Source organism: Panthera uncia, chromosome A2 (genome assembly GCF_023721935.1).
Source record: "Panthera uncia isolate 11264 chromosome A2, Puncia_PCG_1.0, whole genome shotgun sequence".
In the NCBI taxonomy this organism is placed as follows: Eukaryota; Metazoa; Chordata; class Mammalia; order Carnivora; family Felidae; genus Panthera; species Panthera uncia.
The window spans coordinates 13,450,345-13,476,052 of NC_064816.1; the positions used below are offsets into that span (position 1 = coordinate 13,450,345).

A 25,708-nucleotide genomic window follows, 5' to 3' on the forward strand; every position below is an offset into this window, starting at 1 on the left:
GACACAGAATCGGAAGCAGGCTCCAGGCTCTGAGCCATCAGCCCAGAGCCCGACCCGGGGCTCGAACTCACGGACCGCGAGATCGTGACCTGAGCCGAAGTCGGCCGCTTAACCGACTGCGCCACCCAGGCGCCCCAGATTCTCACCTTTATATCTGACCAGCTCCTCCAAAGGCACCAGGCTGTGGGGTCACGTGGCGTGGACTACACGAACCCGGACTGACTCCTAGCGGTGGCCTGGCACATGGCAGATTTCTGCCATTCTCAGATTTATACTAAAGGACTGTCCATCACTGATCTGCCATTCAAGTCTAACTGGGCGTCGTATGTTTTCATTTGTTAGGTCTGGCCACCCTGGAGGCTCAATAAGATCTTTGAATAAAGGAAGTGTAGGCCTGAAATCAGAGAGCTGGAAGATTACGGAATCCAAATAACGAGAATTTTACTGGTGGGAAACAGAGCTCACGGTGCCTTGCAGGATGGTTCCTTCTTCCCATCAGAATAAAAGCTCACCTCCTCCCAGCCTCTCCCACCTCATCCCTGCGCACAGGCTTGCCGGCCACTCTCTGTCCCGTACTTGGTGCCACCTCAGGACGGTGGCACCTACTATTCCCCTCTGCCCAGAAGGCTCGTTTCCCGGGTCTCCGCTCAAATCCGCCTGCTTGCAAGCCCACGGCTCCTGCCTTGGCCAGTCACTGTGTCACACCCTTGACTACTTTTCATCCTCATCATCGGTAGTTGAAATTACCTCGCTCGCTTCTCTGTCAGTCTGTCCCTTCCCACTCGACTCGCTCACCACAGCATCCAGACAGGTGATCACAGGCCTCTGAGTAGCGATGGGTGACAACTCCAACGGGGAACCTGGGCCTTATGCTGAAGTTCCTACCCCAACCCCATCTCTCCCTATGCTCCTAGCTCCTGGCTCTCAGCATCGCCTGGAGCAGGAATGAAGGTTTCCAAGACCAGGTGGTTCTAGGGAACTCCTAGATTAGTAAGATTAGTAAAATTAGTAAGAAGGTAAGTTAGTCTCTAAAGCTAGGCAAAAGTTGTGGTTCAGGTTTTCCCAACCCAGGACATGTAGAAATAAATACCCCTGCTCCAACTATCCTAGGAATTCTCCCCTCCTTGGAAGGCCCCAGTGCAGGGGCTTCTAGAGCTTTCTCTGGCGGACAGCAGGCTGCTTCGTTCTCAGGAACATTCTAGAGGCTGGAACCAACCCCCCACCTCCAGGACAGTTCTGAATCACTAATTGAGGTTGGTTACTTGAGTCTGTGGTGAGAAGCATCACTTGCCAGACCACTTGCTTTCAATTTAAGAGATCAGAGCCTATGGACTGACTGTCTGTGTGTGCACAAAATCAAAAGTGGGCCTCATATGTCTGCATATGGACTGGAACCCCCCTGGAGGGACATGAAAGTGCCTGATGTCACAGCCTGTGGGCAAGGAGACAGGAGGCCTGAAATTTGGAGTGAGAGAGTGAGATGCCTCCTCCTGGTGCCTTTGTCCTTGAACAAATGAGTGAACTTTTGAAAGATTAAAACCAAAAGAACAAACTAAGGTGGAGGCACTACGTGTCCTCTTTCATGCCAGGCCATCCTTGAAATGCTCACCTTGCCATCTGTCCACTGCCAGCCCCGTGTAGGTCTGCAGGGGAAAGAGAGGAGACTCTGTGCTGCACAGATCTGTTTCTATAGTATTTACATGTCTGGGGGGAAATCTCTTTCTCCCGGCTCTCTTGTCTATGCTTCGGCAACAATCCAGAAGGAAATTCTCATGAAGAAGCCCAGAGCCTTGGTGATCAGATGTGTCAGAGGCTGAGCAACAGGAAGGACAAGCCTGGCCCAGTCTGGGTGGAAGCCAAGGCAGGGAGCCCTGATGGCCGGCTGCTTCCCCACAGACTGGCCCAAAGGCCTTAACATGGAGGACGGGGGCAGCTCAGCAGTGACAGGGAAACTTCTTTCGCTAAGGCACATGTGAGACCTTTAGGGCATGATTCCTGAGTGCTCAGAGCTCCTTGGGGACTGCCGAATTCTGCCCAAGACAGGAGTCCAAACCCCGGATCCCCAAGCTGCCTGTTCTGCTCCTGGAGTTTAAATGACCATGAAGGTACAGTGAATTTCTGGCCTTTAAGACTCAGTCAGGCTCAGCCCAGAGAGCGGCTTGGTCCTTGCTTTGTTGTCGAGCTAAGTTGTGCCCTCTCTGCGTACTCCTCACTTGGGAAATGTAGGAGGTGGACTAGCTGATTTCTTAACTTCTTCTCTGGGATATCCAACATAGGATTATCTACGCAAAGAGGGGACACAGAGGGGAGAAATGAAGAGGCATTAAGAAATTGGGGGTGACTCAAGAATTTAATGTTTATAGGTAATTGACCATGGGTAGATTAACTGCTTGTGTGTATTTATTATGTGTATATTGAGGAATGCGGTTCTATTCTCTGGGAATATATTATGTACTAGAGATAAAAAAAGAAAGAAAGAGGGAGGCCTGGGTGGCTCAGTCCATTAAGCGTCCGACTTCGGCTCAGGTCGTGATCTCACGGTTCGTCAGTTCGATCCCTGCGTCGGGCTCTGGGCTGATAGCTCAGAGCCTGGAGCCAGCTTCAGATTCTGTGTCCCCCTCTGTCCGCCCCTCCGCTGCTTGCACTCTGTCTCTCGCATTGTCTCAAAAATAAATAAACGTTAAAAAAAAATTTTTTTTTAATGCACAAAAACTAAAGGATTATAAACAGAAAACGTTAGTCACCAACACACTCATGGCCTCCGCAGGTGGAAAGCCTTGGCTGGAGTCGGGGATTTCGATCTTCACTCTGGAGCTTCCTGCCTCTCCATGCTGCAGCCCGAAGAGCTGTGACCACACCCGGCTCTAGTTTGAGGTGGCCGGGAGGACTTTGGGGAGAGAGCAGACAATTGCAAAGATTTCAGGATGGGAATTCAGACCTAGGTTCTGGTTTTGTTTATTTGTGACCCTGGCCGAATAAAAAACCCTGAACCTCAGCTGTATCCCCTCCCAAATGGGGCACTATTCCTTGACCCCATGCAACTACTAAGAGAGGGAGATGTAGTGAGGGAGGCAAAAGCTGGCTTAGCCAAGGGCAGCATGCTGAACCAGCCCTTTTCAAATCATAAACAACGTTCTACCGACTGTGAGTTCGCCAAGATGTTGATGGGTGTTCTGAGAATAAAAGAAAACAGATCACATGGTCAAGGAAGTTTACAATATACCACAATAACACCCATTATCAATAGTAAAGGTTTAGCAAAATCCTGTAGCTGACAAAATAATTTAACAGAGAAATTAATCGTAGAATCCCTATTGATATCTTGAGACATTCTAATGTCCCATGGAGTCCAGAGAGGGGCATTTTGTGCCGATTAATGTATCCCCATGGGGGATACATTCCAAGACACCCAATGGATGCCTGAACCCACAGATAGTACTGAACCCTATATATACTATGGATTTTGCTATATATACATACCTATGATAAAGTTTAATTTATAAATTAGGCACAGCAAGGCACAATAACTAATAATAGAATAATTATAACAATACAATGTAATAAAAGTTAAGTGAATGTGGTGTCTCTTTCACATTCTCCCAAAATATTTTATTGTATTGTACTTAACCCTTCTTCTTGTGATGATGTGAGATGGTAAAATTCATACACGATGAGATGAAGTGAGGTGAAGGACGTAGGGACTGTGACACAGCATTGGGTTACTGTTGACCTTCTGACAATACCTCAGAAGGAGGATCGTCTACGTCCAGACCATCATTTGCCCACGAGTAACTGAAACCACGGAAAAGGTGTGGATAAGGTGATACTGCTGTGAGGCATCATTCCAGAATGACGCATCCCAGGGAGAAACTGGAGTGAAGGGAGGGCCACAGGAGGACTCTGAATGCCAAGCTAAGATTCAACCTTCGGTGCTGAAAGTTTCAGAAACATCTTCTTCTTAATCACAAAAGCAATACAATACCAGCCTCCTTAAAAATGGAAGTTTTTGGGGGGCGCCTGGGTGGCTCAGTTGGTTGAGCGGCCGACTTCGGCTCAGGTCACGATCTCGCGGTTCGTGGGTTCGAGCCCCGCATCGGGCTCTGTGCTGACAGCTCGGAGCCTGGAGCCTGTTTCGGATTCTCTCTCTCCCTCTCTGCCTCTCCCCCCACCCACTCTCTCAGTCTCTCTCTCTCAAAATAAATAAGTAAATTTAAAATAAAAAAAGAACTCTCCAGAGATTTAAGAGCTTTCAGCCTAGGACACTGGAAAGTGATGTTAGTGCAAAAGAAAAGAGTGATAAAGGCTAACTAGTTTAAAGGATAGGGCTCCCTCTCCCTTTTCTCTGCCGTTATGGTGTGTGTAGTTGACTCTGTGCCTCGCCATGTCTTCTTACATGACTTTTAGGATCAAGGGATTCCTGGTTGAGAAACAAAAGCAGACTCATCCCATTCCCAAGTGGGTTTCGACGAAAATTAGTGATAAAATCAGGTATAACTCTAAGAAGAGACATTGGAGAAGAACCAAACTGAATCTATAAGTCACTTATGAGACGGCACACATAGTTATACTGTCTCAAGGTCACTAACATCTTACCATGTCATATTGAAAAGGTCACTACTCTTTCTGGGCAGGTGGACATGTTTTATTAGGAAAATAATGTTTTCCCCCTTTGTCTCTGTGCTTCTGCACTAGTAGGTTGGTTCAGTAATAAATATATGAGAACTTTTGTTTGGGGGGAAAAAACAGAATGGAGAATGGATCAAAGAGAAAGACATCAGATTTTGTCTGGAACACGTTCAGATGTTGGGGTTGAGTCACATCCCATGTAGAAAGGAAGGAGATCCTAGATAGGAAGTCAAGCTGACTGGAAATACACATCTGGGAGCTCCTAAGAGTTCCACTCCTCGAAGGGATTCATTCTCTGAAGAAACACAGAGGGCACAGAGGAGTAGCAAGACATGAGCGGCCTGGCAGAATTTCCAGGTAAACTGGCACGAAGACTGAGCAGGAGACCAGAAGAGGCAAGTTCCCCAGAAGCCATGAAAGACATTTCAAGGAGTACGGAGTGTCCTCTAGACGCTGGAGGTTGGCGAAAATGCGGACCAAGAAGAGGGGAATCACTGACTTCTCAGTAATTTGAGAGAAGGGTTTTAGTGGCAGGATTAGATACCAGCCTGACAGGAGGAAGGAATGGCAAGGGAATGAAAGCATTTAGGCCAGGTGTGATATGCATGCCGCTTGGAGGCAGACAGGGAGTCACTTCAGTCCTAGGGCGCAGGACTGTTTTGTCTCAAGGAAGAGAGAGGTTAAGGGAAGGCTCTGAAATGCAGCAGAATGAAACCCCTGACCTGGGTTTTAGGCTCAGATGTAACTGCTTGTCTGGGATGCTAAAGGCCTTCAGATTCCGCAGAACCTCAAGGGGAATTCTCCACTGGCGGCAGTAAAGCAACTCTTTTCCATCTAGCACAGCAGTTGGCTTCTCCCTTTGCATGCAAAGTGGCCACACGTGTCTAAAATGAACTTGCTCCTGCTCGGAAATACTTTGATTCCTGGTTGGGGAAGTTACCCTTTTGGGTTAGTAGTCTTCTAGGCTGTAGGCGTGTAGGTGTAGACAATACTTTTTGCTTCAGCAAAGGGTTATCGCTAATCCCATTTAATTACGTCAATAAGAATCAGGTAAGATTTGTTACTAGCGTCCAGGTTTTTGATCTAGAGACTAAAAAAGCCAGGCAGAAAGGGCTCCTGGGCTCCATCTGGACTTAGTTCCAGATTTTCTAGCCTGGATAATTCAGGTGCTACCTGACTTTCTCTTGGGGAAGCAGGAGGGTGACAGGTCAAACTCTTGAATTGGTAGTGCCTATTTCTCTCTGGAACCAGGCACTGAGTTTTTACCTTTTTTTCCCTGGGAGAGCCAAGGCGAATTCCAATGGATCTGCTAAAGGATGCAGGTTTCAGTAGATTAACAATTCACATATGTGAACCTCAAGGTGCTTGGCAAACCCAAGTGAATTTTGCAGTCCAACAATCTTGGAAGGCAATAATGGAAGGGCACTTTGCTCTGGGCACCTGAACTGCCACTGTCATCGAGTGCCATCAGAGGACTTTAACATTTGCGCTTAGTACCCTTCCCACTGGAATTAACCAGCTGTCATTCTTCATTGTTAGTGGCCACTCTACCTTGTCTGAGACCATGACACCAATAGGGGGTCTCTGTAGGCTGGCACCCACCAGGCCCTCATTTTTCTAACTACCACTGAGGCCCTTCCTTCCTTGCTGCCTGTGAAGTCACCTGGCTCACTTCCTGTTTCCCTATTTGGATGTGAATGTCACTTAGCCAGTTTGCCCACATGATTTCCCAGACCTAGGAAGGGACACGCCTTGATGCAGAGAGATGCAATCCAAGGCAGAGAGATGTAATCGCTGTTACCACTGTGGAAAGGAAAGCCATCCTCGGTATGGATCACATGTTCTCTCCATTTTTTTATGTCAGAAGCTGTGCTCACGTCATCCATTTTGGCGGGGCATTTCGCTCCCTCTGATCAATGTCCATTTGCCTTGGGCTCTTCCAGGATACAATTTTCCAGCCAAATGAGGTTTTCGTTTTATGTTTGGGATTCCAGACTTCACGGACATCCCTTAATCCAACATCTCTGCCTCTAGGCAATGCCTTTTTCCAGAGAGTAAAGAAATTCTGTACATTCTTAAAATAAAAAGGTGAAACATAATTATAGGCCCTGACATTTAAAAAAATTTTTTTAATGTTTATTTATTATTTTTGAGAGAGAGACAGAGACAGAGAGAATGAGTGGGGGAGGGGCAGAGAGAGAAAGGGAGACACAGAATCCAAAGCAGGCTCCAGGCTCCGAGCTGTCAGCACAGAGCCTGATGTGGGGCTTGAACTCACGGATTACGAGATCATGCCCCGAGCCGAAGGTGGACGCTTAACCGACTGAGCCCCTCAGGCACCCCTAGGTCCTGACATTTCTAAGGCTTGGTCTGGAAATCACACCAGATTTCCCTGAAATAACCTTACTTCATTTGCAATCTCCCTTTGACAAAGTTAATTTCGGTGGCCTTGACCCTGATGATGGTCCCTCACTTGCCCTTTGCTCTTACTAGACCTGTATCCAGAACCTTCTCACAGCTTCCCTAAGAGAGAAGTAAGGCTCAGGAAGTTTTTGGTTCTCAACATGTCTCTGCTTGACATAAGGACTCATAGGTCCCCCTTCTTCTCCCCTTTCCTGCACATAGGCCCAAAGTGAGATTAAGGCGATGCAAGTTTAGGACCCAGCCAGAAAGTGGCAGTGAGAGGTGAACAAGTCACAGTTAGCTTCTAGGCTGAGCTGCTCTTTGATCCCAGTTCAATTCAGTAACTATAATAACACTGAGGGGTTACTTAAAGGAATAAGTCTGCAGCCCCGCTCTCAGGAAGCATCTTGCTTAGTGGCTGGAATGAAAGGAAAAGCTCCTGAGTCCTACTGGGCACCACGCACGCACGGTACAAGGCATTTTGAGCTCACACTCCTCAGTGCGACCTTTAGGGACTGGCGCTCTCATTTCTGATATGGCTGAGGAAAGTAACTGGCCTAGCTCCTGGGGGTTCAACAGCAGCTCTGCTGGCTACCAAGTTCTGAGTGTTTATTTTATTTTATTTTATTTTTAAACTTTTTTTTACATTTATTTATTTTTGAGAAACAGAGTGAAACAAAGCATGAGCAGGGGAGGGGCAGAGAGAGACAGAGACACGGAATCCGAAGCAGGCTCCAGGCTCTGAGCAAGCGGTCAGCACAGAGCCTGATGCGGGGTTCGAACCCACAGACTGTGAGATCATGACCTGAGCCGAAGTTGGCCACTCAACCGACTGAGCCACCCAGGTGCCCCAAGTTCTGAGTGTTTATTGTCCACCCAGACTGCCTCAGACACTTGCAGAATATGGTAACTGTTACAACAGAGGTGCAAACAAGGGGTTCTGGGAACACATTATCTTGTTTCCAGTGACTTCCTTCCCTAGCCAAGGACTCTGTCACCCTTGCCACTTGGGTCCAGGCTGAGCTCAGTCAGGGAATCAGGCTCCACAGGACTGGTCTGCCAACCTCCCATTCCTGTGACTCTCAGAATTTATCCTTTACTTTTCTTTCAGGAACGTCAGTCCACACAATAATCCTTTCCACTGCTGCTTCATGGTTTACAAACAGTTTTACATCATTATCTCACTTAATCACATTCCTACATCTTGGTACATCTTTTCTTTTTTTTTTTTTTTAATTTTTTTTTTCAACGTTCTTTATTTATTTTTGGGACAGAGAGAGACAGAGCATGAACGGGGGAGGGGCAGAGAGAGAGGGAGACACAGAATCAGAAACAGGCTCCAGGCTCCGAGCCATCAGCCCAGAGCCTGACTCGGGGCTTGAACTCACAGACCGCGAGATCGTGACCTGGCTGAAGTCGGACGCTTAACCGACTGCGCCACCCAGGCGCCCCTTGGTACATCTTTAGTACAACATTCTGTCTTGCCTGACAGGCTTGTTTCCCTTTACTGCATTCATCTTGGCTCACCAGTTCCAACCTATATATAATTCAGGTATCTCGGTACCTTGTGCATTTGTGTGCACAAAGTGGGGGAGATCAGAGTTTGCCATGTTGACTCCTCACAGGGTTGTGGGTCTTTCTCATTGCTGCCTTCTTCGCCCCTTTGATTCAATGGTCGTTTTGGTTGTCTACTAAGAGCAAAGCTGGGTTCTTTTTTGTTGTTGTTGTTTATTTACAAGTAAGTAATCTCCACACCCAGAGTGGGACGTCAAACTCATGACGCCGAGATCAAGAGTTGCATGCTTTCCCGACTGAGCCAGCCAGGTGCCCCAAAGCTGGGTTCTTTAAAAGATTTTATTTTTTAAGTGATCTCTGTACCCAACGTGGGTTTGAACTCAATACCGTGAGATCAAGACTGGCATGCTCTACCAACCGAGCCAGCCAGGTTCCCTAAAGATAGGTTCTTTGAGGGGGAAATCAGCCGACGGGTGAGTTCAGATTAACAGCGGGGAGATGCCTGTTGGGCCATGGTACGGGCTACAGTAGAGGTGCAAACACTGCAGTTTGAGTGACTGATAAATTTTGTCTGGGGGGTGGGTGGGAAGCAGGAATGCTTCCTGGAAGGGCCCCACCCAGCAGAGAAGGAAACAGCCCAAAGAGCTCAACAGGGGACAGAATCAGGAAAGGCCACAAATTTGACCCTTGGGAAAGAGTAAAAGAGCAGCACAGAAAAATATTCTCAGAGAGAGAGAGAGAGAGAGAGAGAGAGAGAGAGAGAGAAGAGGGCTAAATGGGTAGCTTTTCCAAAAAGGAAGTATTTAATTCCCCAAAATTTTCTAGGAAAGAAGAGTCTGATGGTCACATTTCTCAGGAAAAGGGGAACGGTTACTGCAACAAGGACACTGCTTAGAAAAACCTCAGGGAGCACAACTGCCTGACATTTCTTTAGTGAAAGGGATGAGGGGGCAAAAATCTCCTGCAATTCCGCTCTGGAGAAAGAGGTGCTTGAAGTTGCAAATTTCTCCTCTCGTGCATGCATGGGGGGGGGGGGGGGGGGGGGGGGGGTGGACTGTGTGTGGACATACAAGGTAGGAATTTCCCAAGTTATCTTCAGAGATGACGGTCAGGGAGGGAGAGGGCGGTGGCCCCGAGTAGTGCTCAGAAAAGAGGCAGAGTATGCCCCCCAAATACTGTCCAAGAAAGGCAGTGGGCCGAGTGCCCCAAATTCCCTTCAGTCAAAGGGTCAAGGGCCCAAACCTCGACACATTTTCCGAGAAAACAGAGCTGGGGGTCGCGAATCTACAAAACCATCCTCATCCTGGCAATTCGCAGAAAAGTCGGCAAGGCAAAAATCGCCAAAACTTTTCTCAGAAGAGGGCCAGAGCAAAGAACCTCCAAGATTCTCTTTAGAACAGGGGCCAGGAGCAAGATTCCTGGATTCTCCTCAGAATGGGGGCTAGCAAACGAATTCTGAAGATTCTCTTCAGAACGGGGGCCAAGGACAAGAATTTCCAGGATTCTTCTCAGAAGAAGTCGAACCCACAACTCTTGTCAGAAAAGAGCGCAGAGGGGGAAAGAATCCCCTCGGGAACAAGGCCGAGCCACTGGTTGTCCAGTCTCCTCAGAGCGCGCCTCACGCGGCCCCGCCCACCGCCCGGCGTAACCGCCCCACACCCGCCCTGCCCAGGCCCTCTCCGGTGCATTGTGGGTGGGGCGCCCCTGCTGAGCACTGCGGGGAACCCCCTGCCCAGCCAGTTGTCGGCCGCCGGGCGGCCCAGCCGAAACGCCCTCCGGGGTCCGAGCGAGCCGGCCAAGAATTGACGCGTCCCCAAGTCCCCGCCCCTCTTGGCGTTCCCGCCCCGAAGCCGAAGCCCCGCCCCCGAAAAACAGTGACTGGCCCTGAGGCCCGCTCCACTCTCCCATTGGCAGGTTGCCTGTCAGTCACGCCGTCCACCCCCTCGGGCCCGCCCAGGCCGCCGGCGCGATCCCGAGGGCCAGCCGGCTCGCGCACTCATTGGCTGTCCGGCGCTGTCCGTCGTGAGGCTGGCCACGCCCACGGTGGGGCGCGGACCCCGAGAGCCTCGGCCGGACCTCATTGGCCTGCGGCGCCGCCACTCGACGAGACGCGCCTCAACCCGGAAGTGTGCGAGGCGAAATCTGCCTAGCAACCGGGGAAGCCGGGCTGCGAAGCGGGCAATTTCAGTGTGAGAAGGAGCGGCGAGACCGAGCGGCGGCTCCGAGCGCGGCGCGGCGGCTCCTCCCGCCCGGGGTCAGCGCCTCGGCGCGCGCACGCGCACCCCCGCCACCCGAGCGCGCTCCGCGCCGCCCGCGCAGTCGGTCGGTCGGCCGTCTGTCGTCCTGTCGCCGCCGCCGCCGCCGCCGCCGCCGCGGGCGCCACCTGAGGGAGCCGTCGCCGCGGGACCTGAGCGGACCGGACCGGACCCCGCCTCCCGAGGCCGCCCGGGGCCCAGCAGCCACCCGCGGAGGCGCCGAGCAACTTCGGTGAGTGAGGGGCCCGGCGCCGCTGGTGGCGGGTCCCCGGCTTCCGGTGCCCCGGGCTTCTCTGGGGCTTCCGCTTCTCTGAGGGGACCGCCTCCGGTGCGCGGACCCCCTTGTCTGAGGGGAACCCCGCCTCTCTGAGGGGAGACCCCCTTCTCTGAGGGACCCCCGTCTCTCTGAGGGACCCCCCGTTTTCTGAGGGGGCTCCACCTCTCTGAGATACTCCACCCCTCGGGGAAATGCCAAGTCCTCTGAGGGACCCCCGCTTTTCTGAGGGGAGCGCTTCTTCCCGGATGGACGTTCCACTTTTCTGAGGGACCCCCTGCCTCTGCGGGGGAGCCTTCCTTCCCCCATGTCTTTGAGGAACCGCCAGCTTCACTGAGGGACCCTCGCCCCTCTGAGAATCCCCCCCCCCACCCCTCCCCCCCGCAACTTCTCTGAGGAGACGACGATCGCGATGTTCTGTCTCTGCGGGGCCCCCTGATTCCCTGGGGACCCTTGCTTCTCTAAGGAGACGACTTGATTCTAGGGGAACTCCCACTTCTCTGGGGGACCCAGCCCTCCCTGCCTTTCCAGGGACCACCCCCCCGCCTTTCTGAGACGCTCTCCCTGCTCTCGGTCGGTCCCCACTTCAGTGGGTGACATCCCTTTCCCAAGCGTCCCTCCCCCGCCTGAGGTGCTGCTGTTGCTGCTGTCACAGTCCTTCTTGGAGGTGGTCCCCACTTTTCTGAACTGTTCCCATTCTTGATGCGACCCCCTCCTTTTTGGTGAGTGCCTCCTCTTTCCTGAGGGGTCCCCACTACCCCGAGATGCCCATTCATCGGACTGGAGCCTTAGCTGTCTGAGGAAGAGTTCCCCCCTCTTCCAAAATGTGTTCTTTTGGGTTCTCCATTAATCTACGGAAGCCACAATTTTCTGAGGGTCTCTGGCTCCTCCAGAGGTTCTGCCCCTAATATCCCCATTCCTAGGGGATCCTCATGTCCCTTAAGTGTGCCTCCACTTTTCCAAGATCACTTCTGCTGGTGGGAAACACCGTGGAGTTTTTCACTTCTCTGAATGGGTGCCCCCGCATTCTGAGGCCTTCCCCTCCCACTTGCCAGAGGACATTTCCCCCTTTCCTGAGGTTTCCCTCCTGATTCTCTAAGGGAGAAACTCTTCCTTCATTTTCCTTGGATCCCCCAACTCCAAGCCTCCCCTGTTTCTGTTTATGGCACCCTCTTCCTCCTTTCTGGAAGGAGAGACCAGAAGTGTGCCCCCTCTTGTCTTCTTTCTTGCCAGATTGGAGGAGGAGTTCTTTGAACTTTTACCTCAGCTTCCAGGGACCTGGAGAATTTTGTGGCTGGAAAGGAATTTGGGAGACAGAGTCAAAAAGCGTTGTTTTCTCTTGTCCTTCTGAGACCCGCTAGATTTGAGGGGGAGCAGGAGCTGCTTGCCAGGTGACCACCTTGGTTCGCTCTAATTGTGAGCCTTGGGCCACCACAGTGTTGTGAGGCCGATGTGAAGGCTGGAGGGACAGGGTTGGAGTGTTGTCCTCCCGTTTTCCCCCATTATCACACTGTCGGGCTGTGAGACTGACCCATTTCCTGTTCCATCCCTCCATCCTCCCTCTGCATAGTATAACTCCCCCCTCCTCCCCACACCCCCCACTCCCGCCCCCAAACAAAAAAGGAGAAGCAAAAACAGTCCTTCAGGTCTTCCTGCTGTGTTTTCTCTCTCCTTGGGCCTTCTGATTCACCCCTTGATCTCTAGAGGATCCCTGGTTTGTGGGCCACTCTGGTTTGAAAGGCAGGGCAAGAAGCAGGAAATGGGTCACCTTAGATCCAGGAAGGGTGGAAGGGAGGCAAAGGACAGTATTTCTCTACGTTTTAGGTAACTTCAGCCTGGCCCAAAGGAAGTTTTTACATGGCTTTTACAAATCTCATGTGTACTTTTTTTAATGGCCCACCCTGGATTCCAAATTCACTCCAGTAGCTAATTTTATCTGCTTTGCCAAACGCAGAGCTCTCTGGAGCCCAAGTAGATGAATGCTGGCATTGAGAGATGGTCCAAAGGACAGGAATGAACTCAGTTTGAAACCTGAGTAACTTGTAACCACTTCGTGTCCATGCACAAGTCTCAGGCTAAAAACATGGGGGAGAATGTTCTTGAAGTAGAGTTCTGAAATGTAGGCTGAACTGTTTGGTTTAGCGTTTCAACAAGTTCTTCTCTCTGACTCTGCTAGAACTGTAGTTCACTTTACAGTGTGACTTAAAGCTGTCTTTCTCCTGTTCGTTTCCATCTGGGTCTTGCTTAATTTGAGTCCTTTGTGAAGATTCCTGCCGAGGCTATAATTTGAGTTCTAAATTCGTCGGGGGACCATGTGGACACAAGTTTCAACTCGAGCTATTTTCTTCTGTGGAGAAGTGCTTGGAGAGTTTCCTGGGCCCTCTGCTCCTGGGGTAGTCAAGTCCAGGCAGGAAGGTGCTGCAGACCTGGTTGCTCTCTTACTGCCTCTTCCTGGTCAGTTGCAGGCACTGCCCTGAGGGGAAGGGTACGGATGGTGGGGAGCTTGGGGGTTAGGGTTTCCTGAGACAGGGCAGAGAAGAGCTGGCACATATTTATTTTAAATGAAACCCATAGGACCAACAGGATGGGGTGTTGGAAAGAGAAGGGGGAGCTTTGAAGCCAGAAGGACCTGATTCAGGTTTTGGTCTGTCCTTCCTAGTTGTGTGGCCTTGCACAAGTTAAAATGCAAAATCAGCACGTTACTAAATATTTGAGGGCCACATCTCTATGAATGTGTGTGAAGATGTCCACAGATGGGAAGTGCTTCCTAGACATACGAATGAATGAATCTGAGGGGAGGCAGTCAGTATAGACATATGAATGAATGAGTGAATGAATGAATGAAGGGGAGGCAGTCAGCATGGCGCCTAGCACATGGTTGGTGTGCAATAAAGGTTGTCTGTTGTGCTCATGAGATCAGGGTTCCAGACCAGGAAGCTTTTGACATTCTGCCAAGGCTAAATATGCCCGTAGAGAAAGAAATGTGGTATGTTTCTTGCAAAACCCGCTATCACCCTGGGTCTTGTAGCATTTTTCTGTGTTCAGATAGCAGCTATGAGATGGACTTGCTGCGTAGCAGGCATTTGCTGTGTAGAAGGCATTTGGCCTTGTCTTCTGCTTCTGTAAAATGGGGTAATTTGTAAGTGGAGGGCAAGTAGGGAGATGTACTATAATTAGACTGTCGGCAAAGTAGAAGACTATAATGAACTTTAAGAGTTGTGGGAAGAAAAAAATAGGTGAACTATAAACGTAAAGGATCATATTCATATTTTGGGACTGCTTGAGTGAGCAATATACAGCAGTTACCTGGTGAGTGATCTCTTCTTACACAATAGAACCTTGAAAGAAGAATGTTCTTTTAGGGTAATGGATCAGATTTGGGGACAAAAGACTGGGAAAGTGATGTACAAAGGCATTTGCTGTCCCATAATAATAGTACATTGAGAGGGCCAGTGTGTGGCTTAGTGCCCATGAGGAGATCAGAGTTCACCTTGAGCTCCCAGGATCTAGAGAGCTGTGGAAGATGGTAACTTAGGGTGGGGGTGGAGGTAGGGGCTGGGGTGGGCAGGACACTTTTTTTGGGGGGTGGGGGAGGATTCTTTCTTAGCAATTACTGAAAGCCCTGAAATCATGGCGAGAGAGTTGGGCCTAGCCTTTTTCACTTACTAGTGTGGGGACAGATGGCACACAAATATGGGTGAAATAATGGGTGAAAATCTGAGCTAGGCCTCCACTGGGCTACTCCCAGGTTTGAAGGATTCCCCACCTGCCTTTGAAATGACTCCCTCTCCCTCCCTCTTCCCCTCTTTACTTTCTTCTCTGCCTCCCTCGCTATTGAGGCAAAGAATCTCCCAATCTTAAATTTCTCTCTTTTTAAAAATTTTTTTAAAAAATGTTTTATTTTTGAGAGAGAGAGTGCAAGGGGGGGAGGGGCAGAGAGAGAAGGGGACAGATGATCCAAAGCCAGCTCCTCATTGCTGATAGCAGAGAGCCCAGTTTGGGGCTCAAACTCACAAACCATGAGATCATGACCTGAGCCGAACTGACTGAGCCACGCAGGTGCAGGTGCCCCCTCTTAATTCTTTTAAAGACAGTTATTCCATTAAAGAAAAAAGAACAAAGCTTTATTATTTTTAAGATATAAAAAATAAATAACTCTAAAGGGCTCACTATCCCTTTTGAAATTGTTCTGTGTCTTTTTGTGTCACAGACTTCACTCTGGTGGATGGTGGCGTCACCACCAAGTCTCTTATCTAACAGGAAGTTTTTTAAACTTTTTTTTTTTTTTAATTTGAAAGATCCTTACAGCAGTAAAAACCCTTGGATAGTTAGAAATGATATTGATCTAGGTACATTTATTAGACGTAATGTAACATGGTTATCTGTTGGTGGGGAGCTCTAAAAGGCATATGGGTCCCAACACTGCCCAGCTTCTAACTCTGGACGATAAACTGTTGATTTATATTACTGAAATAGCTAGGGAAGTCAGGGTTTCCTTCCTGTTGGAGACAGCACTGGGGGCATTAAATCCCTGTAGGATCTTAATGATAAGAAAGAGACTGACCTCTTCTGGAATTGGGAAATAACTACTGTATGAAGTTGTTCCATCCAAATGCATGGAAGGTGTTATTTTTAATTTCTAGTATTAAATTTGGCTTTTTCCTCTCTGTAGCCTGGCTGCTTTTGTTTATTGTGGTGCATTGTTAGAATAATAATTTATCTCTTCAAACTGGCCTATAAGGGACAGTTTGAGCACTCAACTAAACAAGGCTTTTGTTGTGTGGCCATAAGGTAGGGCATTAACAAATTTTTTTTTTAACATTTATTCACTTTTGAGAGACAGAGCATGAGTGGGGGAGGGGCAGAGAGAGAGGGAGACACACAATCCGAAGCAGGCTCCAGGCTCCGAGCTGGCTGACGCGGGGCCCGAACCCATGGACTGCAAGATCATGAACCCACTGAGCCACCCAGGGCCCCAGGGCATTTTTTTTTTTTTTTTAACGCAACTTAAATTGGATTGAAAAATAGTGTTAAATATTCTGGCTCATGTAACTTCCTATATCAGCAAATAATCCAGCAGTAAATGTTTGTGTGACTACGTTGCACCAGGTTTACCATGCTGGGTGCTGGCAGCCTAACAGTGAGTAGGATAGATGAAGTCAGCTCTCAAGGAACTTAATCCCAGTCACAGAGAAGAAAACAATCAAATGAAAGACTATTGCAGAGCTTCTTTGGGAATATCCCTGGATGTTGGGAGCTTGGGGTGGAGTTTCTTGGAGGTTTAGAAGTGAAACCTCACTACTCCTCTAATTTACTCACTGGACTCTGCTTCTGTTTCCTCCATCTTAAAGGAGGCAAAAATCATGGCATTTTCCTGGGTGATTGTTGGCTGTTGGCACTAGTTGATTCAGGATGACTGTGACTATAATCTTTGAGAAAAAAGAGAATCTGGGATGGTCACTGGCAGGAGCATTTTCAGCTTCGCTTTTCTTGAAGTCAGTGGCAGTGTGTTTTTGGAATCCTGTGGCATTTCTTCATGGCAGTGCATGTTATGCACAGAGATAAACAGGTCTAAAAGCCCTCTTGCCTTGTTTGAAATCTTAAAAGAAAATTCAGACAAGCAGAGTGCTTGGCTGTTGTTTATGGTATGGGAAAGAGTAGTGAGCTTTCAAATAGATAGACTACTTTGTTGTGCATTAGTAGGTTGTTGGTGCACAGTTCCCTCTGCCCTAGGGTTCCCTCTTATACTGGGGTTGGAGAAGCACTAACCTTAACCTTTCCATGATGTCAGATTTGATGTTAAGCCACATAGGTCAATTATGTGACAGATGCTTTTCTTAAGTGTATTTGTGAGGGATGGAGCCGGAGAGCAGGGGTGGAAATTCATTCAGGACACATGCTTCAAGAGGAGAGAGAGATTATAAGGAGAGTTTCTGGTAGTGTTTTGCTTTCCTTCAAAGTACTGACTTAGAGGTGAAGAGGCAGGCTCTGGCCGGAAGTGGGCGTGGACAAGTAATGCAACTGCATGTGACCAGGCTCCCACCTCTGGGCTTTGCTGCCCTTGGGAAGTGGATGCTTGCTCCCTCCTCACTTCCTGTTCCCTTGCCCTCCAGCAGAGTTCTTGGGCCCCAAGTTGAGTATAGAAAATACGTTCAAATTCTCACTTTTTTTTTTCTTGGTAAGCTGCTTTGTTAGAGCTGCGATCCACCAGTGGACTTGCACTTGGCAGTTTTGGGGGCTCAGCTAATGTACCTACAAACTTAGGACTATCTGGCAGGGTAGCCAACAGGATGCTTTTCTGTTGCATTATCACAGTGTTCCCTGCAGGAGCTTGCCTGTAGAGGGCTGCTCTGGAGATGTGTATAGAACTCAAGGAAGCAGACATTAGCAACGTCCTTCTGCAAGAGTGTGTTCTTGAAGAATGGTTTACTATTATTTGTCTTTATTACTTTGTAAAAGTACCCTCTGTGCAGTAGAAACTTTAGAGCCAGAAAGACTTGGGTTTGTATCCAGATTCTGACACTTGCTGGCTCTGCGACCTCAGGGAAGTGGTTTAACTCCAAGTGGCCTAACTTCTTTGAGTCTCAGTTTCCTCATTTGTGGGGTAGGGATGGTAAGCATGAAGCAGGTGGGCAGATTGTTGTAGGCGCCCGATAAAGGTAGTTGTTATGGAATCATATCAAAGCTGAATGGCCCTCTTAAAGTTGGCACTCAAGTTTGGATAACTAACTACTTATGCCAGTTAATACTGTCTGAGAGTAAATCAGTCCATGTTGGGGCCACAAGCTGGGTGCAGCTGAGGACCGGTGATCTAGAGGTTCCCAGATTGGTTGATTTTTTCCCAGTGAGTTCTCTCAGTTCACTAGGGCTTTATGCTGCTGTGTATCACTTTGGTGTACTTACTATATAGACTTCCGGTGCCTCCTGAAGCATGGATAGGGTAACTGGGAAAAGGGCTCAAACTGGAGGGTAGGTAAAGAAAGGGTGATAGAGCTACTTGTTAGGTGGCTAGGCATTCTGGGGAGAAGAACAGCATAGGCATGGGCAGGGACCTGGAGGTTAAAAAAAAAAACAAGGTGAGTTCTCTTGACCTGAGGAGGTTATGAACATCGGAAAGTCAAGAGTTTGAACTGAGCACCTTTGGCAAGAAAAGTCTAAAGTTTACCTTTAAAGGTGTAGAAAGTTTTATAAAATGTCCATAGTAGGAAAGTTCAATTCAAAATTGAACTCAGATTAAAATAATATTTAAATTGAATTCTTAATAAACATTTTCAATCAGAAATCAATGATGTCCAGTGAAATCAGACCATCTGGACTCTCTTTGTACTGGTATGTAGTCTACATGAAGTTTAATCTCCTAAAGAGCTTCAAGAAAACAGATTTGGGGGCTGCTTCTGAATTATTATTATTATTATTATTTTTGAGAACTGTTATCATTTAAGCTGGTCTAAAATTCTTAACACAGCAAAACAAATTTTTAACTTGCATGGCATTTTCAAGGTGTAGGTTTTATACTTAGGAAACTTTCAAGTTATTTATTTATTTATTTAAAAAAATTTTTTTAATATTTATTTTTGAGAGAGACAGAGTACGAGTGAGGAACTGGCAGAGAGAGGAGACACAGAATCTGAAGCAGGCTCCAGGCTCTGAGTTGTCAGCACAGAGCCCGCTATGGGGCTTGAACTTGCGAACCACAAGATCATGACCTGAGCTGAAGTCAGACGCTCAACCCACTGAGCCACCCAGGCTCTCCTCAAGTTTTTTTTTTTTTGTTGTTGTTTTTAAGTTTATTTATTTACTTTGAAAGAGTGGGAGAGAGAGGGCACGTGTACCCATGTGTGCTGATGGGGGAGGGACAGAGAGAGAGGGAGAGAGAGGAACTCAAGCAGGCTCTGTGTTGTCAGCCCAGAGCCCCGTGTGGGGATGTGGGGCTCGATCTCATGAACTGAACTGTGAGATCATGACCTGAGCTAAAATCAAGAGTCGGATGATAGGGGTTCCTGGGTGGCTCAGTCAGTTAAGTGACTGACTTTGGCTCAGGTCATGATCTTGCAGTCTGAGTTCGAGCCCTACATCGGGCTCTATGCTGACAGCTCAGAGCCTAGAACCTGCTTCAGATTCTGTGTCTCCCTCTCTCTTTGCCTCTCCCCTACTCGCACTCTGTCTCTCTCTCTTTCTCTCTCAAGAATAAATAAACCTTAAAAAAAAAAAAAAAAAAAAAAGAGTTGGATGCTTAACCAACTGAACCACCCAGGCACCCTGAAACTTTCAAGGTTTATATTTAATCTCTCAATGTATCTCTATTGAAGGTTGACTTTTGACTTAAATGAAATAAATATCTTATTCTTCTGTTAAACAAGGAGTTGGTAAAATGTAGGCCTGATCAAGTCAGCATGCAAGAAGGCATGGGTGTTTTGTTATCAAGCTGTGAAGGAGAAAATCAGAAAGACCCATCCCCTGTATATATATTTTTTAATGTTTATTTATCTTAGAGAGAGAAAGAGACAGAGTGCGAGTGGGGGAGGGGCAGAGAGAGAGGGAGACACAGAATCCGAAGCAGGCTCCAGGCTCTGAGCTGTCAGCACAGAGCCTGACAAGGGGCTCGAACCCACAAACCAAACCATGAGATCATGACCTGAGCCGACGGACGCTTAACCAAATGAGCCACCCAGGCACCGCCCCCTGCTCCTCTGTATTTTTAATACAGACACCAGGGTAGGAAAGGGTGGGGGATACCCATCCTGTCAGGAAAACTTTTGGGAAAAATGTTTTACCTCCTTCCTATGTCAGGTTGGAAGATCTATTTAACAATCGGGGAATGGGGTATGAATTGGATACCAAGTGTTAAAATATTTTTTTTTCATGTCTAAATCATGGATGGGATGTTTATTAACAGACCAGTGATATGACTAACACTCTTTCTTTGCTAAATAGGTTTGAATAGGTTCATCTCTAGACCTAAGACTAACATAAACTTTTTTTTTTCTTTTTTCTGGTAGCTTTTTGATTTTTCCTTAAAATTTTTTTTTAATTTTATTTTTGAGAGAGAGAGACAGCGAGGGAGGGGCAGAGAGAGAGGGAGACACAGAATCCAAAGCAGGCTTCAGGCTCTGAAGCACAGAGCCCAGTGCGGGGCTTGAACTCACGAATTGTGAGATCATGACCTGAGCCAAAGTCAGAAGCTTAACCTACTGAACCACCCAGGCGCCCCAGATGTTTTTCCTTTTAATTCTTTAATTCATAGAAAACATAGTTCACTTACTCACTTTTCAAAGACTTAAAATTGCTAAAATAGGTGGGCATTTTTTTTTGTAAGCCACGTATAGACACAAAAGAGATAATCCTTGCCAACTGGTGACACACGCAGGTGAAGACAGAGTGGGAGATATACTTCTGGGTTCACAGTAATACATCTAGCAGTTTGTTTTTAACCCTTCAGGGGAGCATTTGTAAGCAGAACTCTGTAGTGTTGGGACTTCCTCATGGCCACACAGAGACTAAGTACAGATGGAGCCTGAACTCCATGTTGCCCAGCCACTAAGTATACGGAATTGTGGTTAGAAACGGTTAGAAATGACATTCAAAACAAAACAAACACATGCTGACAGAGTGGCCCGTCTCTAGAGAGCTGTGTTTTAGAGAGCTTTTCAGCATATATATGACAGGGATGAGGCAAACAGGTGCAGATATGTCTCCCACAAACTCCTAATCTAGCGTAAGAATGCTGTGATTTAAAAAATGACATTTGTGGGGCACCTGGGTGGCTCAGTCAGTTAAGCATCCAGTTCTTAATTTCGGCTCAGGTCTCTATCTCACTGTTCATGAGTTTGAGCCCCGGATCTGGCTCTGCCTCGCTGGCCTCTGCTCTGACAGTGCAAGCCTGCTTGGGATTCTCTCTCTCTGCCCCTCATCCGCTCGTGCTTGTGCGTACATGCTCGCTCTCTCTCTTTCAAAATAAATAAACTTAAAAATAAAAGTAAAAAAAAATGACATTTGTTGTATCAGTTATTTAAATTTTTTTTAATGCTTATTTATTTTTGAGAGAGAGAGAGAGAGAGCAAGCCAGGGGAATGGCAGAGAGAGAGGGAGACACAGAATCTGAAGCAGGCTCCAGGCTCTGAGCTGTCGGCACAGAGCCAGATGCGGGGCTCGAACCCGTGGATGGGACTGTGAGGTCATGACCTGAGCCAAAGTCAGACACTTAACCGACTGAGCCACACAGGCGCCCCTGTTATAGCAGTTATAATGTACTGGGAGTGTCTTGTTTTTCATAAAGCATCACTGTAATAGTTCCTTTAACTGTTTTCTGGTCCTTGAAAAAAGTACCAAAACTATCAAAGTACTAAGGAAATCACATTAACATAGAAATGTTCCTTCCCTTTCACAACAAATTGCATTCTAATCTCACCAAGTGAATGTGAATTTAGGGTGAAATAAGAAACTATAAAACAATCCTGAGAGATTGTGCTTATGATTGTCCCTAAACTCAGTGAAAACAGTTTTAGACTTGAGTTATAAAAATGCAAAGTGTGGAAAGCAGTCAGTGATCTTTTCATAAAATACTTTAAAAGAGATTTGGTACACTTTTGAATAAACAACCTGTTTATTCTTTAGAGAACTTCTCAGAAAACAAGTGGGAGCCTAGGGTCACTGATAGCAGTAATCTCAAAATTGGTTAAAGCCTACAGAACTAGGTCTGCTTAGCCTGCAAATTTAAGTAATTAAGTGACAATACATTCTGTGTTTTGAGACAGGCATCTAGAAAGTTTAAAGGATAATGAATCCATCCCTTTTCAGCCCTTTCTGTCTCCAAAGCCCCACACTCCAGGTGTGGCCAGCTCTGGCCTCTGCCTCTGCTCTTCTGGATGCTTGGGATGTCCCATCTGTTAAGATCTGGCCCACATGTCACATCCAGAAAGATTTCCCTGATTCCTCCCCAGGCAGGCAGTAGCCCCTTCCTCTGTGATTCCTGTCTTTCCTATGAATGCATTTTTTGCATTGAAATCTTCTGTCTTTCTGTGCCGCCAGCCTGTGAACTTCTGGGGATGGTGCTTGCAAACCTTTGGGGTGAATGGTCTCTTAGTTTTTCTCCATCAGTGTTTATCACATAAGACATCCTGAATTTTGTCCACCCAGAAACTTTTTTTTTTTAAATGTTTATTTATTTATTTTGAGGTGGGGGAGGGCAGAGAGAATCCCAAGCAGGCTCCGCACTATCAGTGCAGAGCCCGACAGGGCTGGAACTCATGAACAGTTAGATCATGACTTAAGCCGAAATCAAGAGTCTGATGCTTAACCTACTGAGCCACCCAGGCGCCCCTCCACCAGAAACTTTAAAGAAGTCTCCCAATTTGGGGCGCCTGGGTGGCTCAGTCGGTTAAGCATCCGACTTCAGCTCAGGTCACGATCTCGCGGTCCGTGAGTTCGAGCCCCGCGTCGGGCTCTGGGCTGATGGCTCAGAGCCTGGAGCCTGCTTCCGATTCTGTGTCTCCCTCTCTCTCTGCCCCTCCCCCGTTCATGCTCTGTCTCTCTCTGTCTCAAAAATAAATAAACGTTAAAAAAAAAATTAAAAAAAAAAAAAGAAGTCTCCCAATTAAAAACAAAAAAATACAGTACCTTAAACATTCAGTAGGTGATGCTACTCCTTTTCAGTTTCATGCTACTGTGGTGCCTTTGACCAATTTTCTGCCATGAAAGAGGACAGGAATATGGAATTTGGCCCAAATTTCTTTTCTTCAGTCTCTCTTTTGTGCAGGAATAGGCTCAGATGGTATTTAGTAGAAGTTTATCTAACAGTACATTTGAAAGATAATTAGAATATTTTTGCAGTGGTTAGGGCAGAAGGAAGCCTGGCTGTTATTAGCAAGGATCTGATCTTTGAAGGATATTAAATTTAAAATGAATTTGGAAGAAAATTCTGTTTAAATAACAGAAGTGTTTTTATTTTTATTTTTTTATTTTAGAACAGAAGTGTTTTTAAAAGTATTATATTAACTGGTATCTGTCAGTATTAATTGACTGCCTTGTTTATGGCCAAGGGGAAACTGAGAAAAACATGGTTCTAGCCCTATTTGTCTTTTAATTAGTTTCTGCAGCTTTAGAATGGAATCTAAAGGCGATTGCATCATATTTCATAATCACCCAGCTGAACTATTTGCCGTTTAGTCCAGCACTAGGCATTGAGGTAGGAAGGTCTTTAGTCTGAACAGCCTGAGCTGCCTGCCTGAGCTTCGAGGACTCTAAACAGGTCTGGATTTACTGTCGCTTTTTCCATCTACACACCTGGCCCCTCTCTTTCTATCACAAAAATAAACGCTTTAACTACTTCACCCTACCCCCACCCCTGCTTTCCCAGCTGGAGATGTTGGCACTGCCCTCTGTAGCAGCCCACCTGTCACTAGTGCACACCTCAGCCCACAGGGGTGTGTCATTAATATGTCGCAGCTGATGCCTCTCTCTTTAAAATAGGGTGGTTGTCACCTTGGTGACTCACACAGGGCTTGCCAGCTCAGACACTGGAATCTCTACATCTATCTCAAGTCTTGGGTCTCCCACCTGACCACACTTTGCTGTGTCTGTAGTTAATTAAGTTGGCATTAATCAAGACCCAGGTGAGGAGCTGTGAGGTAATATTTTGCTTGTATTGCTTTAATATACATCATCTGATTAATGGTCCTACAGTAAAGCAGTTCTCAAAATATACAGCTGCTGAATTACAGTGAAAATTTGGATATTTGCTTTTAACCTATTCTTGCACTGGGATCAGGGAGTTCCTGCATTCCTATACCAAGTCACCTGTTTGAGAATAAGACTATTTTTGAATTTGAACAATTGAAATTCTTTGTAGCAAAACAAATTGCTGACAAAATTGGGTCAGGGAAGGCGTTTGGGGGTCAACAGTTTGTATTTTGTATCATTTTTAGTTTGAGGAATGCTTGCTTTTGGCCCAGGGGAGGTTGTGCCAGATGTTGCATTAAGCAGTTGGAAGATTTGGGGAGTGGGGTGGGGGTGGAATCAAGGACAAAAAGTTGCCAGTTATGCGTGAAACTCAACACAATTAAAATGGGCTTTTTTGAACTTCTTATTGTGGGTAGCATATAGCAGAAAAACAATTTGTAAAACTTGTTCTACATTGTTTTTCAGGTTTGGAGACAAGACCAATGGTGGGTTGAAATTACATTGAATCTCTTAAAAAATGAAATAGAATAGTTAATATCAGAATACACTGCAAGTAGTGAAAGTATATTTGGTAAAACTTTTTTCAGTAGTATGAATATGTATTAAGATGTGTTATAAAACAGGGGCGCCTGGGTGGCGCAGTCGGTTAAGCGTCCGACTTCAGCCAGGTCACGATCTCGCGGTCCGTGAGTTCGAGCCCCGCGTCAGGCTCTGGGATGACGGCTCGGAGCCTGGAGCCTGCTTCAGATTCTGTGTCTCCCTCTCTCTCTGCCCCTCCCCCGTTCATGCTCTGTCTCTCTCTGTCCCAAAAATAAATAAAAAAAAAGTTGAAAAAAAAAATTAAAAAAAAAAAAAAGATGTGTTATAAAACAAATTAAAAGCCACTATTCAGGAGTCTAGGTGTCTTATCACGAATTGTTTTAACTCTGGAAAAAGAACATGAAAAGGCCTTTTCTGTTGATTCTTCAAAACAGTCTTAATATTGGGAGACTTCTTGTAATATTAGATATTTTGTGTTTCTATTGAAATTGTGTTTCCCTATATATAGTTTAATATATCCAAAGCCCATCATTCTCTCTCTCAGGTTAAACTGTGTTTCCCGTGTTTCCTCTATGTCACAGAGAAAGGAAGGGTGCAGATTTGGTGTCTTGGTGTGTGTGTTGTGGGGGGGGGGGGGGTTCACCTTCTCCCAGAGGCACGGGGTAGGGGTGGTGCCGATTGGGAGGTAACTGGAGAGGGAGCGCCGGCATCCTCAAGTGTCTTGAAGTGGGTGGGTCTGGAGCTTACTTAGAACTCTCTTCACTTCACAGAAGTGATGGTTTAGCCGACGACCCCCGCGGGGGTGGCACTCTAACCTCTGTTTTCGGAAGCAGCTGAGTTGCTCCAGGTCTTGTAGCTCAGCCGGAGCGAGGTCAGCAGTGAGCGCGTTGTGAGTCAGCCCTGGGCGCGGTCCGCCCGGCTCTGCTGCCGGTGAGCTGGCGACGACCCCTCGGCCCTGCGGAAGGCGCTGGGACTCGGCGGTGGGGGTGGGGGGGGGGAGCCCGCGTGGGAAACCAACTGGCAAAGTAGGGAGGCGCGTGGAGCGCGGTCGGCAGAGGCTGTGTTTCCGGGGCGGTGCCGGCCTGCCTTGCCCCGCCCTCCCCTCATCATTGCCCCGCCCCTACAATAAGGCCACGCCCATCGACCATCTGTCCCCGCCCAGCCAGGCGCGGGCGGGCGGCGTCGCCTTTAAGAGCTCCCCGGTGTTTTGGGGGCCGCGGGCCGGGCGCGCTGACCTGGTGCGCATGTCCCGGGCGGTGACGCCGGCGCCGGGCTCCATGTGTGCGGCCGAGGGGCGCATTATCTGGCCGGCGGCGCGGGCGGGCGGGCGGACCGGCGGAGCGAGCGCCGCGGGCCCGGGCGGCCCCACAGGCGGAGCAAGCGCGCGCGGCCCGGCGCCCCCGGCCCCTCGGCCGCC

At 47.8% G+C, this 25,708-nt stretch overlaps 2 protein-coding genes and 1 long non-coding RNA gene across 7 annotated transcripts in view; 2 read left to right on the top strand and 1 right to left on the bottom strand.

Moving 5' to 3' along the window:
* Positions 1-4,381: 4,381 nt before the first annotated feature.
* Positions 4,382-4,537, top strand: LOC125930642 (60S ribosomal protein L39-like). The gene has a single exon (XM_049642563.1). It carries the CDS (start codon positions 4,382-4,384, stop codon positions 4,535-4,537), a length of 156 nt encoding a protein of 51 aa, XP_049498520.1.
* A 6,415-nt stretch (positions 4,538-10,952) lies between these two features.
* Positions 10,953-25,708, top strand: part of GATAD2A (GATA zinc finger domain containing 2A) — a 101,726-nt gene continuing 86,970 nt past the window's right edge. For 4 of the 5 annotated variants that reach the window (XM_049642514.1, XM_049642515.1, XM_049642513.1 and 1 more), the window contains exon 1: positions 10,964-11,031. The gene's annotated coding sequence lies outside the window, so the exon portion shown is untranslated. Of the gene's footprint in view, positions 11,032-25,708 lie in introns of all 5 variants that reach the window. The other variant, XM_049642509.1, reaches the window with a different exon arrangement.
* Positions 12,866-25,456, bottom strand: LOC125930651 (uncharacterized). Its single transcript, XR_007460196.1, has 3 exons — positions 25,039-25,456; positions 22,690-22,862; positions 12,866-13,546 (listed from the first exon to the last, which is right to left on the bottom strand). It is a non-coding gene; the product is annotated as an uncharacterized LOC125930651 (long non-coding RNA).

What these genes read in the sequence shown, in the direction of transcription:
- LOC125930642 (XM_049642563.1), top strand. Translation starts at nt 4,382, where the DNA reads ATGTCTTCTTACATGACTTTTAGGATCAAGGGATTCCTGGTTGAGAAA.